The 14,804-nt window shown below is 38.8% G+C and overlaps 1 protein-coding gene across 1 annotated transcript in view; it reads left to right on the top strand.

The window, feature by feature from the left end:
- MAN1A1 (mannosidase alpha class 1A member 1) overlaps positions 1–14,075 on the top strand; it is a 252,455-nt gene extending 238,380 nt beyond the window's left edge. The window contains exon 12 of the mRNA XM_036993505.2: positions 13,847–14,075. Within this exon, the coding sequence (XP_036849400.1) occupies positions 13,847–14,060 (214 nt within the window). The 3' untranslated portion in view covers positions 14,061–14,075. The remainder of the gene's footprint in view (positions 1–13,846) is intronic.
- The last annotated feature ends 729 nt before the right edge of the window (positions 14,076–14,804 follow it).

Raw genomic sequence — 14,804 nt, 5'->3', positions numbered from 1 at the left:
GTGATTTGTAAATGTTTGTGTCTGAAGGTTATCTAAACCTGCATATTACGACTGTAATATAATCCTACAATTAACAATGAGTGACTTAAAGCTAAAATAGAGTAAGGAAGACAAATGTTTCCAGGTACATTTCTCTATAGTTAAGAAAAATAACTGCCTATATTCAGTTCATAAATATTTACCTCTCCCACCAAAGATTCTGGGACCAAAACATCTATACAAACTGCAAATACTGTGAACAGCAATCAACTTGTCAACATAAACAGCAGAGGTTTAAAATAGGAGCCTGTTATTGTTAGTCCAGCAATACTTGAACTCCCTTGGAAGCCCTCTTTATGTGAGACATACCCTTTTGAGGCCTCTTCCCACGTCCCTCTGGCCACTGAGGCTGCAGGATCCTGTATCACAAGGGCTATCCATCTGGTGTTTCTATAAAGATCTGCAACACTGAAAAGAACAGCAGTCCTCCTGGAGTGTGGGTCAGTTAATCCACCCTCAATGAAAAAAAGTTGCATAAAAAGTGACAAACAGTCTACTCAGAAAGGATAATAAATGGAGCCCAGTTTCCTTAGGTACTGACTGCATCACTTTCCTGGCAAAGCAGAGGAGAGCACTGGTCTGTTTCATTGATAGTTCAGGTCATCACGCATTTTTGAGAAATGGCTTTGCCTGATTCTCACTCCACCTACCCTTCTCTTCTATTTAGCATGAAGCCAGGTGGAAGTGGGTTGATTCACACTTAAATATCAAATAATTACTCCATAAAAGCAAATATCTTAGAGTTCTGACCTAGAACGTTGGTGCTGCTAAAATATTTATAAATAAGTATAGATGCCACTCCAGATTTTCTAACATCACTGAGTTTTGTGAACTCTGGATCAAGCAATCTCAGAGGCTATTTAAAGTTAATAAAAATGGTACTCAAACTGAAATTCACATACTGGTTCTATATCTAAGTTTCCCTTTTAAAAAAAATAGTTCTCCATTAAAAAAGTAATACATTTCTCCACTCCAATAGCAACAACTTTGTAATGAGATACCAATTCATACCCACTGGGATGGCTATAATCAAAAAGATACTAACAAATACTGGTAAGGATATGGAGAACTTTAAATCCTTATTGGTAGGGATATGAAGTAGTGCATCCACTTTAGAAAACAGTTTGGAAGATCCTAAAAGAAAGTTAACACTGAGTTACCATATGACAACAATTACACACCTAGGCTTAGATCCAAAGAATGAAAAATGTATGTCCACACACTTGAACTCTAATGTTCATGGCAGTGAAACAACCCATATGTCCATCAACTGATGAATGGTAAACAAAATGTAGTATGTTCATATGATGGAGTATTATTTGGCCATAAAAAGGAATGGAGTATTGGTACCTGCTAAGGCATGCATGAACCTTGAAAATACTGTGTTACTTGAAAGAAGCCACAGAAGACCACATATTATATGATTTCTATATAATGTCCAGAATAGGCAAATCCATAGGGCCAGAAAGTAAACTGATGGTTATGAGGGACTAGGGGGACAAAGGAATGGGGAGTGACAACTAATGGGTACAGACTTTATTTTGTGGTAATGAAACACTCTAAAATTACATAGTGTTGATGCTTGCACAACTCTGTAAGTGTACTAAAAGCCATTAAATTGCACAGTTTAAAAGGGTGAATTTTAGGGTATAAGAATTATATCTCAACAAAGCTATTCTTTTAAAAGAATAGCAACAACTCCAGCAAAAACCTGTCAGAACTAATAAGTGAATTCAGTAAAGTTGCAAGATACAAAATCAATATATAAATATCAGTTGCATTTCTATACACTAACAACTAACTACCAGGAAGAGAAATTAAAAAAACAAGCCCAGTTATAATAGAATCAAATAGATACATGTATGTATGTATTTAGGGATAAATTCATCCAAGAAGGTGAAAGATCTATACTCTGAAAACTGTAAAACACTGATGAGAGAACACAAATCAATAGAAAGATATTCCATGTTCATGGATTAAGAAAGTTAATATTTTAAGGTATATTCATAGTGATCTACAGATTCAATGCAGTCCCTATCAAAATTCTAATGGCATTTTTTACAGAAATAGAAACAAAAATCCTCAATTCATATGGAACTGCAAGACTCACTCCAAATAGGCAAAACAATCTTGAGAAAGAACAAAGCTAGAGACATCGCACTTCCTGATTTCATAATATATACAAAACAATAGTGATCAAAATGGTATGGTATTGGCATAAAAACAGACACATAGACCAATGGAATAGAATCAAAAGCCCACAAGTAAACCATGCTTATACAATCAACTAATTTTCAATGAAAGAGCTAAGAATATACAATCAAGAAAGGATAGTCTCTTCAATAAATGGTGTTGGGACAACTGGACATTCACATTACAAAAGAATGAAATTGGACCCCTTTCTTACACCATAAACAAAAATCAACTCAAAATGGATTGAAGGCTTAAATGTAAGATCTGAAACCAAAACACTCTAGAAGAAAAATGTAAGCTCTTTGACAATGATCTTGGCAATGATTTTTTTTGATTTGACACCAAAATCAATGGCAACAGAACCAAAAATAAAGAAGTAAAGACTATATTAAACTAAAAAGCTGCTGCACAGTAAAGGAAACAATTGACAAACTGAAAAGACAACCTACTAAATGGGAGAAAATATTTGCAGACCATGTACCTAAGAAGGGGTTAATGTCCAAAATATACAAGGAACTCCTACAGTTTAATAGCAAAAATAAATAAATTAAATGAGTAAGACACCTGAATAAACATATTCCAAAGAAGACAGACAAATGATCAACAGGTATATGAAAAGGTGATCAACATCACTAATCGTCAGGGAAATGCAGATTAAAACTACAAAGAGATATCATTTCACATGTATTAGGATGTCTATTATCCAAAAGACAAGAGATGACAAATGCTGGTGAGGATGTGGAGAAAAGAGAACCCTTATACTATTGATAGGAATTTAAAGTATTTGAAATGGCATAACCACTATGGAAAACAATATACTGAATCCTCAAAAAATTAAAAATAGAACTATGATATGATCCAGCAAACCCACTTCTGTGTATATAAAATTATTTACTTTGAATATGCAATTATTATCTTGAAAGAATATCTGTACTCCTAGATTCATTGAAGCATTATTCACAATAGCCAAGTTATGGAAACAACTTAAGTGTCCATCAACAGATGAATGGATAAAGGAGATGTGGGATATGTATATACATATATATACACACACTCACAGACCCAATGAACAATATTCAGCCTTTAAAAAGCAGCAGGTCCTGCCATTTGAACAACATAGATAGAACTCAAGAACATTACACTAAGAGAAAGATAAATACTGCATGGTATCACTTACATGTGGAATCTTAAAAAAAAAAAGTGGAACTCATAGAAACAGAGTAAGATGGTGTTTGCCAAAGATGAAGAGTGGGGGAAATAGGAAGAGGTAAGTAAAAGAGTACAAACTTTCAGTTATAAGATGAATAAAGTCTGAGGATCTATATATAACATGGTGGCTATTGTTGAAAAAACTGTAGAATTGAAATTTTTTAAGAGACTGGAATGAATGCTGTCACTAAAAAAAAGGCTAAATATGTGAGGTGATGAATATATACACAAAATGAAATCATCACATTGTGCACCTTAAATATATTACAGTTTTGTCAGTTATAACTCAAAAAACCTTAGGGGTGGGAGGAAGCCACAGATAGATTTATGAATCAAAATAAAAACAGAAACTTAGAACAAAAAAAAAGATGACATGTTGGAGAAGCTTATTTCAGTTTCTTTTTTTCTTATCTTTTATATAATCTTAAAACTGCACCATCTTATTACAGACTCATCAGAAATGTAATTTGAATGGCTGTAAAATATTCTACCATGGCTGTTTACCACAATGATAAATATAACTATTATTGAGTGCTTAGTGTGAACTAAGCCTGTATATACACCTAATTTAATAATAACAACAACTTTATGAAGTAGGAGATTTTATTCTCACATAGAAATTTTGTTTGCATAGGAAGAAAACAAAGTTAAATTAATTTTATAGCTAGTGAGTTGTAGAGGCAGCATTCATACCCGGCAGCCCTGCTCCAGGGCCCCCATGCTTGAATAACTAAGTTACAGCTGCCCCTGACCCATTGTCTACTGTTTTTGTTTGTTTTACATATAAGTTCTTCCTAGTTTCTCACTATTATATGCAATAAGAATTATCCTTGATTGCTGTAGATCATACTTTCACTACCTCTGTGGTAGGTCCTAAGGGCTTTCTAGTAAACAGTCTTTTATCCACTAAATTATAAAACTTTGATTTTTTTTTAATTCCAGCCCTAAAAAAAGTAAGTGAAGCTCTGTTCTCTTGCCAACAGATCATTTTCGCTCTTGAGCAGTGGCTGTCAGCCACACCCACATGAAAAAGTCTGTAGAAAGAAATAGCTAGGTGATGAGCTCCTTGAGGACAGGGACTGTATATTTTCCTATATGTATTCCATATAAGGTGGTATATGTATCTCCTGGAACAGGATGCATATTGAAAAACAATGAACGAATAAAAAACCTTGAGAGAAACAGCAGCTTCATGAGAAGCAGAATTGTTAAGTTCTGAGAGGACATCGCGGATGGTCAGAATGGGCACTCCCAGCAGGTCGCCAAGCACTTGCTCTATCCCTTGGTTTAGAAATGAAAGCTACTCTCCTTTTGCAGGGATTTCTTTCCCAGCTCTCCTCTTCGATAGTATTAATGTCTAGACCTTTTAAACTCAAACACATGCATGATTCTATCATAACTCTCCAAATAATTCCAGAGAGTACTTCTGTGTAAATGCAGACATGACTGTAAGTGTAAATCCAAAGAGATTTTACCAAATCCATGTAAGCAACATGTTGAAAAGGAACAAATTGCCATGCGAATGTGCTGTACAAGGAGCTTCCACTGATCAAAGTCCAAACGTATGATTCCTTAACAGCCAAATAAAAACTACAACAAAGGACCCTGTTCATAAGGCTGCCCTTTTACATATGGATTCTGTATAGAGATTTGAGGGCTTTTCAATTTAAAAATATAACAGTATAGAAGGACAGGAAAAAAGATTCCTATATCTGCTACTCCAATATAACTATTTTCATTTTTGCATGTTACTTGAAGTCCTTATTAATACATATTTTCACAGTAGAAATAACTGTGTATAGTTATATATTAAATTATATTACTATATACACATTATACTAATTACATATTCTACTATTTTGACATATCAGATCATAAGTATCCATTGTTATACATAATCCACACAGGTTTCACTATCTCCTTTACAGAATGATATACTGAGGTTAAGATGGGCAATCAATTGCTTTCTCCCTCTTTAGCACTGCCTCTTCCACGTCTGAGTCCTTGCTACACTAGCTGAGCTGCGTTTATTTGATAATTATTTACCAAATGTAATGTAATGACTATACCAGTCACTGTGCTAGTCAGTGGGAATGCAATAGAGAACATAACATGGCCAAGTGTTCCTAGGGATCTGTAATTTAAATAAACATCTGAACAAAATACATGAACTAAAAGAGCAGCTGACTTGATAAATATTGTGATGGAAATGAAAGGGCTGCTATGATGGAGAGCAGTAGGAGGTGTCTACTTTGGGTCTCACTGAGGAAGTTCTAGTTCAGGTGAATGCTGAGGAAGAAGAGCCAGCCATGCAAATAGTGGAGAGGATAGTATTTCAAGCAGAGGGACCCCTGAGTGCAAAGGCCTTGAGGCCACAAAGAGCTGGGTTCTGGGAACTACCAGAAAGCCAGTACTGCCACAGCACAGGGTCAAAGAGGAGACTGGCCTGGGAAGAGGTACATGAGGTGGGTAGGGGCCTCAGCCTGCGCTGGGCCCAAGGTTATACCTGCATGAGACCTTCTGCCCTCATCATCACCAGGAACAGAGGTCTGTACACTAAGACCAATACCCAGCTTCCCCAGACTCCCCTGTTCCTCAGCATTTACAGCCTCAGCACCACTCTCAGCCTTGAATCTAACATTTTCGCTTTTATCTCTGCTTACATGTGTCATCCACAAGGAGCTCATCCCCACCTCACATCCTGCACTGCACTCCCCACAGGCTATGTCCCTTCTCCTGCCCCACAGGCCATGTACCCTTCCTCCCACACTTCCCCAGTTCCTGAAGTCCTCCTGTGCCTTCAGGGATTCACAGTCCCTCATCAGCAAACCCCCCTATGTGCTCAAGCTCTTCTCTGAATGTTTCTCTTGCTCCAATGGAAATTTGGCTCTCCAGAGAAAACACTGTGTTCTTGTGGTCCATTCAAGTGATGACGTCTTTCTCCCACAGACGGTGGCACCTGGAGATAGGGCAGGGTTCTTACTGCTGTAAAGGCAGCAGTAAGAACCCTGCCCTTGGCCTAAAGTGCCCCCTAATTTTCCTACCCTTGGCCTAAAGCGCCCCCTGCTTTCAATCTCATGTCATCAGATCATATCACCCACTACCTGTCATTGTATCTGTCATCTATCAGCCTCTCACTCGTTCCTCCTATTTTTCTGTGGTTTTAGCTCCTTCCTTATTGCCATTCACTCTTCGTCCCCAAACCTAGTCCACCTACATCTTTACCCATCTCGGTTGACGGCAACTCTGTCTTTCCAGTTCTCCACCTGAAATCCTTGACGTTGTCACTGATCCCTCTCTTGGTGATGCCAATCCGCTAAGAAACACTGTTACCTTCACCTTCAAATGTATCATCCAGCATCTACATCTCTCACCGCCCAAGGTTGCCTGCCACCATCGCCTCCCATCTGAACCACTGCAATAGCCTCCTGGTAGGTCTCCCTACTTTTATACTTGCTTCCTACAGTGATGCCTTTAAAATATAACTTAGATCATGAAGCTCATCTGCTCAAATCACTGTGATGGCTTTCCATTTCCTTAGAGAAAAATCCAAAGTCCCTAAACTGGCCTACCTAGCCTGAGATGCCCTGGCCCCCAGGTACTCACCAACCAGACCTCACTAGGCTCTATCTGTACTGGCCTCCTTGCTGGGTATTGAAAACACATATTTCTGCCTTAGAGCATTTGAATGTCCTAGATGCTCTCCCCTCAGATTTCTGCACAGCAAACTTTCTGCCTCCCTTGACTTGCTAATCACATGTCCCCTTCTTCCAAACCTAATGCCCAACTTTAGAATTGCCACTCACCTCCCCAGCTTTCCCAAACCCCTCTGCCCTACTCTACTGTCAGTTTGTGCTGTTGCACTTATTTGAACCTATTATTAAATGTTTTGCTTGTAAACATTTTCCTGTTGGCAGAATATAAATTTCATGAGGCGGGGATTATTCCCTGTGTGCTTTTGTACCCCGAGTGTTTAAAAACCGTATCTACCACATAATATAGGCTCAAGAAAGTTTGGGGATCATAACACACAGTGAGGCATTTGGATTAAATTCTAGGGGAAATTAAAGCAACTGAGATATTTGTGATCGGATTCACTTCTAGAAGACAACTTAGGCTGCTAGATGGTGAATGGGTTATAAAATTGAAAAAAGGGAAAGAAAAAGGAAGTCAGCAGACAAGTTAGGAGGTTTTTGCAGGAGCACAGGTGAGGTGGTATTTGTGGAGATGGAAAATGGGTTTGAAGTAGCTTCTGAAGACGGAGATGGCAGCCCTTGATTCTTTACTGGACAAGCCTAGTAGATGTATAGAGAAATCAAGAACACATCTAAGGCTTCAAAACTGGAAAAAACAGGGGTGTCGGATAAGGCGTGGATCTACTGGAAAGGGGTTGCTGAGTGAGCAAACTGGGCTGCTGTGGACTGGATGTGTCCCCTCCAGACTCACATGGTGAAGCCCCATCCCCGATGTGATGGTACCAGGAAGTCAGGCCTGTGGGAGGGGATCAGACCATGAGGGTGGAGCCCCATTAATGGGATTAGGGCCTTTACAAGCAGAAAAGCCTCCTGCTTTCTTCCTCTCCCTCTGTCCTCCACCCTGTCAGGTTACAAGGAGAAGACAGCTGTTGGCAAACCAGGAGCAGAGCTCTCATCAGACCCCACATCTGCCAGGGCCTTGATCTCAGAATTCCCAGCCTCTAGACTGTGAGCAAAATGTATATATATATTTGTTGTGTAAGCCTCTCAGGCTATGGTATTCTGTTATAGTGGCCCGAACTAGGTCCCTGAATGGAGAAGCTTCTAGAAGGGGTCAGCAACTCTTCTATAAAGTACTAGATAGTAAATAGATAGTACTAGATAGTAAGTATTTTAGGTCTTGTGATTCTCATACAGTCTCTGTCACATATTCTTCTTTGTTTTAAATTTTACTGCTCTTTAAAGATGTAACAACTGCTATTTTGCTGCCTATGTGAACACTGTCCTTGGGCCACATGTGGCCTGTGGGCCATGGTTTGCTAACCCCTGTTCTATAGCATGTAAGCTAGAAGACCAGAAGCTAGAAAGTACATGTTTTAGAATGAGATTTGCAGATGGTAGAGTGTCTGAGTGTGACTATAGAAATGGGTGCTAAAGTGTATAGAAGGAAAGGTCATCTGCAGTTAGATGGCTAGTAACCAAGAGGCCAGTGTTAGTTGGATTATCCATGTGCAAACTGAAACACTGACATTGATGAGGGGAGTAAGAGAGGACAGAAGCTTGCCAAATAAAAAAATACGTGTGGTTTGAAAATCAAGTCTAACTCGGCATCCAATATTTTTATTTGCTTAATCTGACAGCCCTAGGTGGAAAGAAATGCTGAGGTCGAAGCTGAAGTCTTCCATGAGTAACAGCTGATAAAACCCAGTATAGCTCTATGGCATGAGCATCAAAGGACCATGATTGGGTCCAGGGTGGAAGAAAAGAAAGAAAACTGATTTCAGCAGGGTGTCAGGGAAGTGAGTAGGATTCTTTCCCCATATCCTGGCTCTGAGGCGTAATGGGCACATGAAAGGCTGCAGGAGAATCAGTGGCCTCCAGTCACAGACATGCCTCATTAGAGCAATGAAGGGGAAGAATGCTGAGAATCCAGAGAGATTTGGGGGAATTTATGCAGGTTGAACATTCATGAGAGTTTGTTGATCACAGTTCTAGAGTTTTAAAGAATAGAGTGAGTGGGTTTAAAAGGGTGGGGTTGAGTGGAATAAGCTGAAAATGAGGGATCTGGGGGATTGGCACCCCTGAGGACAGCAAAGCCTAATGTCTGAAGCTCTTATTCTCTCAGAGGGAGGGCAGGCCTGAAAGTTATTGTCTTAAATACTTAGCTTGGTAAATTGGTGTTTTTGGTGTGTAAACTGGAACTTCTGAGAATCCGATGCCAAAAAAGGATTACATGTGCAAGAGATTTATTAGAGGATGTGCCTGTAAAGGATACTGGGGAGAAAACAAGGGTAGAAGGGGAGAGACTTCGGATTTAGTGCAGATCAGACACCTGTGGAAAGAAGGGGAAAGACCTAGAATGGTGAGGGAACCTCAGACCTTCTCGGTAATTCCAAGAAAGTTCCCACCAGGCTGGTAAGGAATCTACTAGCCAGCGTTGTCCATGAGAGCAATCCCCCATGCCACGGGAACTGTCCCTCTGCCACGCGAAGTCACTGGCTGGAGCAAAGCTGGGGAAGAGGGACCCAAGGGACAGCAGTGGGCTGTCAGTCAACTACCCACCCTCTGCCGTGAAAGACAGGTACTAAAGCTTCCCCTCTCCCTTCTCAAACAGCTCACCTTAGCATTTTGAGTAAGAACATATGAATTTTCAAAAGTCTTTTATAGCAGTTAGTACTTTTGTTGCTGTTCTTCTCAGAAGTCATTCTTCCTCTAACCCACCCAGAGAAATCTTCCACGGATGTCTTGGATTCTGCATCTGCACTCTTTCATCCTTTAAAACACCTTTCTCAATGCAGTTTCTTTTTTTTCTACATGTTTCTTTAAAAAAAAGTAGCATGACTATCTCACATAATAAAAAAAACTGCAGTCAGTTTCCTACCTTTATTCCTAAGAGAATAAAATCCAGTTCTCTGTTGAGTGATGCCTACCGGGTGGGCCGCTCTCCAGAGGCTGCTGGTCTGAATCACAGCTGTCGGCGAGGAAACCTATTAAACCGAAAGAGGGAAGGGAATAAGGAGACTGCTTCATGCAAAATCCATTAAGCTTTCAATGACCAGAAAACTAAAAATATTACCTTAAGAGATTTTTTAATGATATAAACATAACCTGATGGAAGTCATTATTTTTACAAGTTCAATTTTGAAATATGACCATAGAGCAACCCTATGTAATAGACCATTTCATAGACAGAAGAAGTCCCCACCTGCTTTCTTTCCAGAATAAATAAAATTCAGGGATTATACAGTTTTTTACCAGTTAAAATAACAATCTTGTTATTTTGCTGTGTTCTAAGACTACCAAAGACCATAGAAAGTATTTTCTAAAGTTGCTGTAGTACTGTTAAGCAGTACAAAAACTATTCCTTGTAGGGTGGTACAACTTTTGAAAATCCATCAACATCATCCACCACATCAACAAAAAAGACAAAAACCACATGATATTCTCCATAGACACTGAAAAAGCATTCGACAAAATTCAACATTCATTCATGATAAAAACTCTCAACAAAATGGGTATAGAGGGCAAGTACCTCAACATAATAAAGGCCACATATGACAAACCCACAGCCAACATCATACTTAACAGCAAGAAGTTGAAAGCTTTTCCTCTAAGACTGGGAACAAGACAGGGATGCCCACTCTCTCCACTGGAGGGAGGTCCTAGCCATGGCAATTAGACAAAACAAAGAAATACAAGGCATCTAAATTGGTAAAGAAGAAAGTCAAACTGTCACTATTTGCAGATGATGATATTGTACATTAAAAAAAACCCTAAAGACTCCACTCCAAAACTACTAGAATTAATATCTGAATTTAGCAAACTTGCAGGATACAAAATTAATACACAGAAATCTGTTGCTTTCCTATACCCTAATGATGAACTAGCAGAAAGAGAAATCAGGAAAACAACTCCATTCACAACTGCATCAAAAAGAATAAAATACCTAGGAATAAACCTAACCAAGGAAGTGAAAGACCTATACCCTGAAAACTACAAGGCACTCTTAAGAGAAATTAAAGAGGACACTAACAAATGAAAACTCTTTCAATGCTCTTGGCTAGGAAGAATTAATATTATCAAAGTGGCCATCCTGCCTGAAGCAATCTACAGATTCAATGCAATCCCTATCAAAATACCAACAGCATTCTTCAATGACCTGGAACAAATAGTTCTAAAATTCATATGGAACCACAAAAGACCCTGAATAGCCAAAGCAATCCTGAGAAGGAAGAATAAAGTGGGGGGGGAGGGATCTCGCTCCCCAACTTCAAGCTCTACTACAAAGCCACAGTAATCAAGACAATTTGGTACTGGCACAAGAACAGAGCCACAGACCGGTGGAACAGAATAGAGACTCCAGTCATTAACCCAAACATATATGGTCAATTAATATATGATAAAGGAGCCATGGATATACAGTGGGGAAATGACAGCCTCTTCAACAGTTGGTGCTAGCAAAACTGGACAGCTGCATGTAAGAGAATGAAACTGGATCATTGTCTAACCCCATACACAAAAGTAAATTTAAAATGGATCAGAGACCTGAATGTAAGTCATGAAACCATAAAACTCTTAGAAAAAAACATAAGCAAAAATCTCTTAGACATAAACATGAGCAACTTCTTCATGAACGTATCTCCTTGGGCAAGGGAAACAACAGCAAAAATGAACAAATGGGACTATATCAAGCTGAAAACTTCTGTACAGCAAAGGACACCATCAATAGAACAAAAAGGCATCCTACAGTATGGGAGAATATGTTCATAAATGACAGGTCTGATAAAGGGTTGACATCCAAAATACACAAAGAGCTCACACACCTGAACAAATAGAAAGCAAATAATCCCATTAAAATATGGGCAGAGGATCTGAACAGACAGTTCTCCAAAGAAGAAATTCATATGGCCAACAGACACATGAAAAGATGCTCCACATCACTAGTCATCAGAGAAATGCAAATTAAAGCCACAATGAGATATCACCTGACACCAGTCAGGATGGCCACCATCCAAAAGACAACAAATGTTGGCAAGGACATGGAGAAAGGAGAATCCTCCTACACTGCTGGTGGGAATGTAAATTAGTTCAACCATTGTGGAAAGCAGTATGGTGGTTCCTCAAAAAACTAAAAATAGAAATACCATTTGACCCAGGAATTCTACTCCTAGTTTACCCTAAGAATGCAGGAGCCCAGTTTCAAAAAAACATATGCACCTCTATGTTTATCACAGCACTATTTACAATAGCCAAGAAATGGAAGCAACCTAAGTGCCTAACAGTACATGAATGGATAAAGAAGATGTGGTACATATACACAGTGGAATATTATTCAGCCATAAGAAGAAAACAAATCCATTTGCAACAACATGGATGGAACTAGAGGGTATTATGCTCTGTGAAACAAGCCAGATGGAAAAAGACAAGTATCAAGTGATTTCTCTCATATGTGGGGTATAAGAACAAAGGAAAAACTGAAGGAACAAAACAGCAGCAGAATCACAGAACCCAAGAATGAACTAACAGTTGCCAAAGGAAAGGGACTGGGGAGGGAGGGATAGAGGGAAAAAAGGGACATTACAATTAGCAGACATAATGTGGGGCGGAGGCACAGGGAAGGCTATACAACACAGAGAAAACAAGTAGTGACTCTATAGCATCTTGCTACGCTGATGGATAGTGCTGTAATGGTGTATGTGGTGGGACTTGGTAATGGAGGGGAGTCTAGTAACCATAATGTTGCTCATGTAATTGTAGATTAATGATATCAAAATAAATAAATAAAAATAAATTTAAAAACTATTCCTTGTAATGAAAATATTCAGCTCCATATACCAAAGAAATTGCTTTTTTTAGAGAAATGTGAATTGCTCAGATTACCCTTATTTGCCTTCTTACCTAAAGATGAATCTACTACATGCTTTTAGTAGTATATTAAATTGCTGTATACCTGACACTGCCCAACCTATTTGCATACAATTAGAACATGACAGTCTCTTCATCAACAGGCAAGGGACCTACTTTTTCAGGAATAGAAGAAATTTAGACTTAGTGCCAATTTGTTACTACATAGTAGTATGCAATATGCCCTGGTTTCTGTATTCTACAGAATCAGCTTACTCTCTTCCCTGGAAATTCAGTGTCTTTTTAAAAATTTGTATTGTGGAAAAATATACATAACACAAAATTTGCCATTTTCATGACTTTTAAGTGTACAGCTCCATAGCATTAATTAAATTTGCATTGTTGTGCAAATGTCACTACCATCCATCTCCAGAATTTTTTGATCTTCGCCCAGCTGATATATGCTGTTCACATGGAACACTCACCCATTCCCTTTGCCCCCACAACCCCTAGTAATCATCCTTCTACTTTCTCTATAAAGTTGACTGTTCTAGGAAACATAAAAGTGGACTCAGACCAGTATTTGTCCTTTTGTGTGTGACTTCTTTCACTTAGCACAATGTCTTCAAAGACATTCATCTAAATTGTACCGTATGTCAACATTCCTTTCCTTTTCAAAACTGAGTAATATTCTATTGTGTGCATGCACATTTTGTTAACCCATGCATCTGTTGATGAACACCTGCAACTGTGAACATGGGTGTACAGATATGAAGTTGAATTTTGAGTAAGTACATGGCTGCAATAGTGGTAAAGATACTCTTAACTGCATGCAATTTTCTTCCTTTTCATGTCTGGGCCGTTAGGTACCTGTTAACTCGTGATGACCAGACTGAATATCAAGATAGAACTGCAGGTGGCAGCAAATACCCATCAACTAGACAAGAAGTGATGAAAACAGCTGTTCGCATGCTCTGTTGTATTTTGCACCTTCAGAAAAGAATCAACATTTTTCTTTGGATTGCCTATGTTCCATGTAAGGAACATTTGAAGCATTTATTTGAGTTTGATAGTCCTTAAACTGTGAAATATAAAAAGACAAATGAATCAGTGGGAGTCATATATGAGTGCTTGAAATTTTGCTCAGAATTTGCAACAATCCTTCCTGAAGGGTCTCAGCCAACCACACAGAACTTACCATCTTGCCATATCTTGGAACGTTGAAAGTGAGTTTTAATTGTCCATGAGTAACTCCTCCTGGCTTATATGTTATAGACACTGCTAGTTGTTTACTCAATATATGTCTCACCTTCTTCCCTAATCATAAAAACCCCAATATTTATTAGAATCACAATGTTTCCAATTTTTTTTAAAAAAACCCTTTCCCATTTCCACGGCAGTCAGAGGTGACCATGTGACATTTGCTCTGTTCTTGAGCAATAAGATCAAGTCTGCTCCAGATCAAAAGTTTTACTTTCATGATATAGACTCTTCCTCCTTCCTTGCTACTTTTGTCTGTCTTTCTTTTTGTTTGATTTATTTGCTTCCTACCTAAATCTTGGGTGGGAAACAAAATGCAGGGCAGCTGTACTGTAACCCTGAGACTACCAGAAAATAAAAGCCTGTTCAACATTTGTATGTTCCACATTGCAAAGAAGCCTAGGGAGGATGACCCAGGTGAGGTGCTAACCATCCCTGGGCTGCCCAACTCTAGTTGGAGTGCTTACCTCACAGTAGGACTTCCTACTTCCTGTTATGTGGGGAAAATATTCACCTATTTGCTTAAATTACTCTAGCTAGGTTTTTGACAGGTAAAGCAGAATC

This window comes from Manis javanica, chromosome 13, assembly GCF_040802235.1.
Source record: "Manis javanica isolate MJ-LG chromosome 13, MJ_LKY, whole genome shotgun sequence".
NCBI lineage: Eukaryota > Metazoa > Chordata > Mammalia > Pholidota > Manidae > Manis > Manis javanica.
The sequence above is the reverse complement of the archived record's forward strand: the minus strand, read 5'-3'. Positions and strand labels throughout refer to the sequence as shown.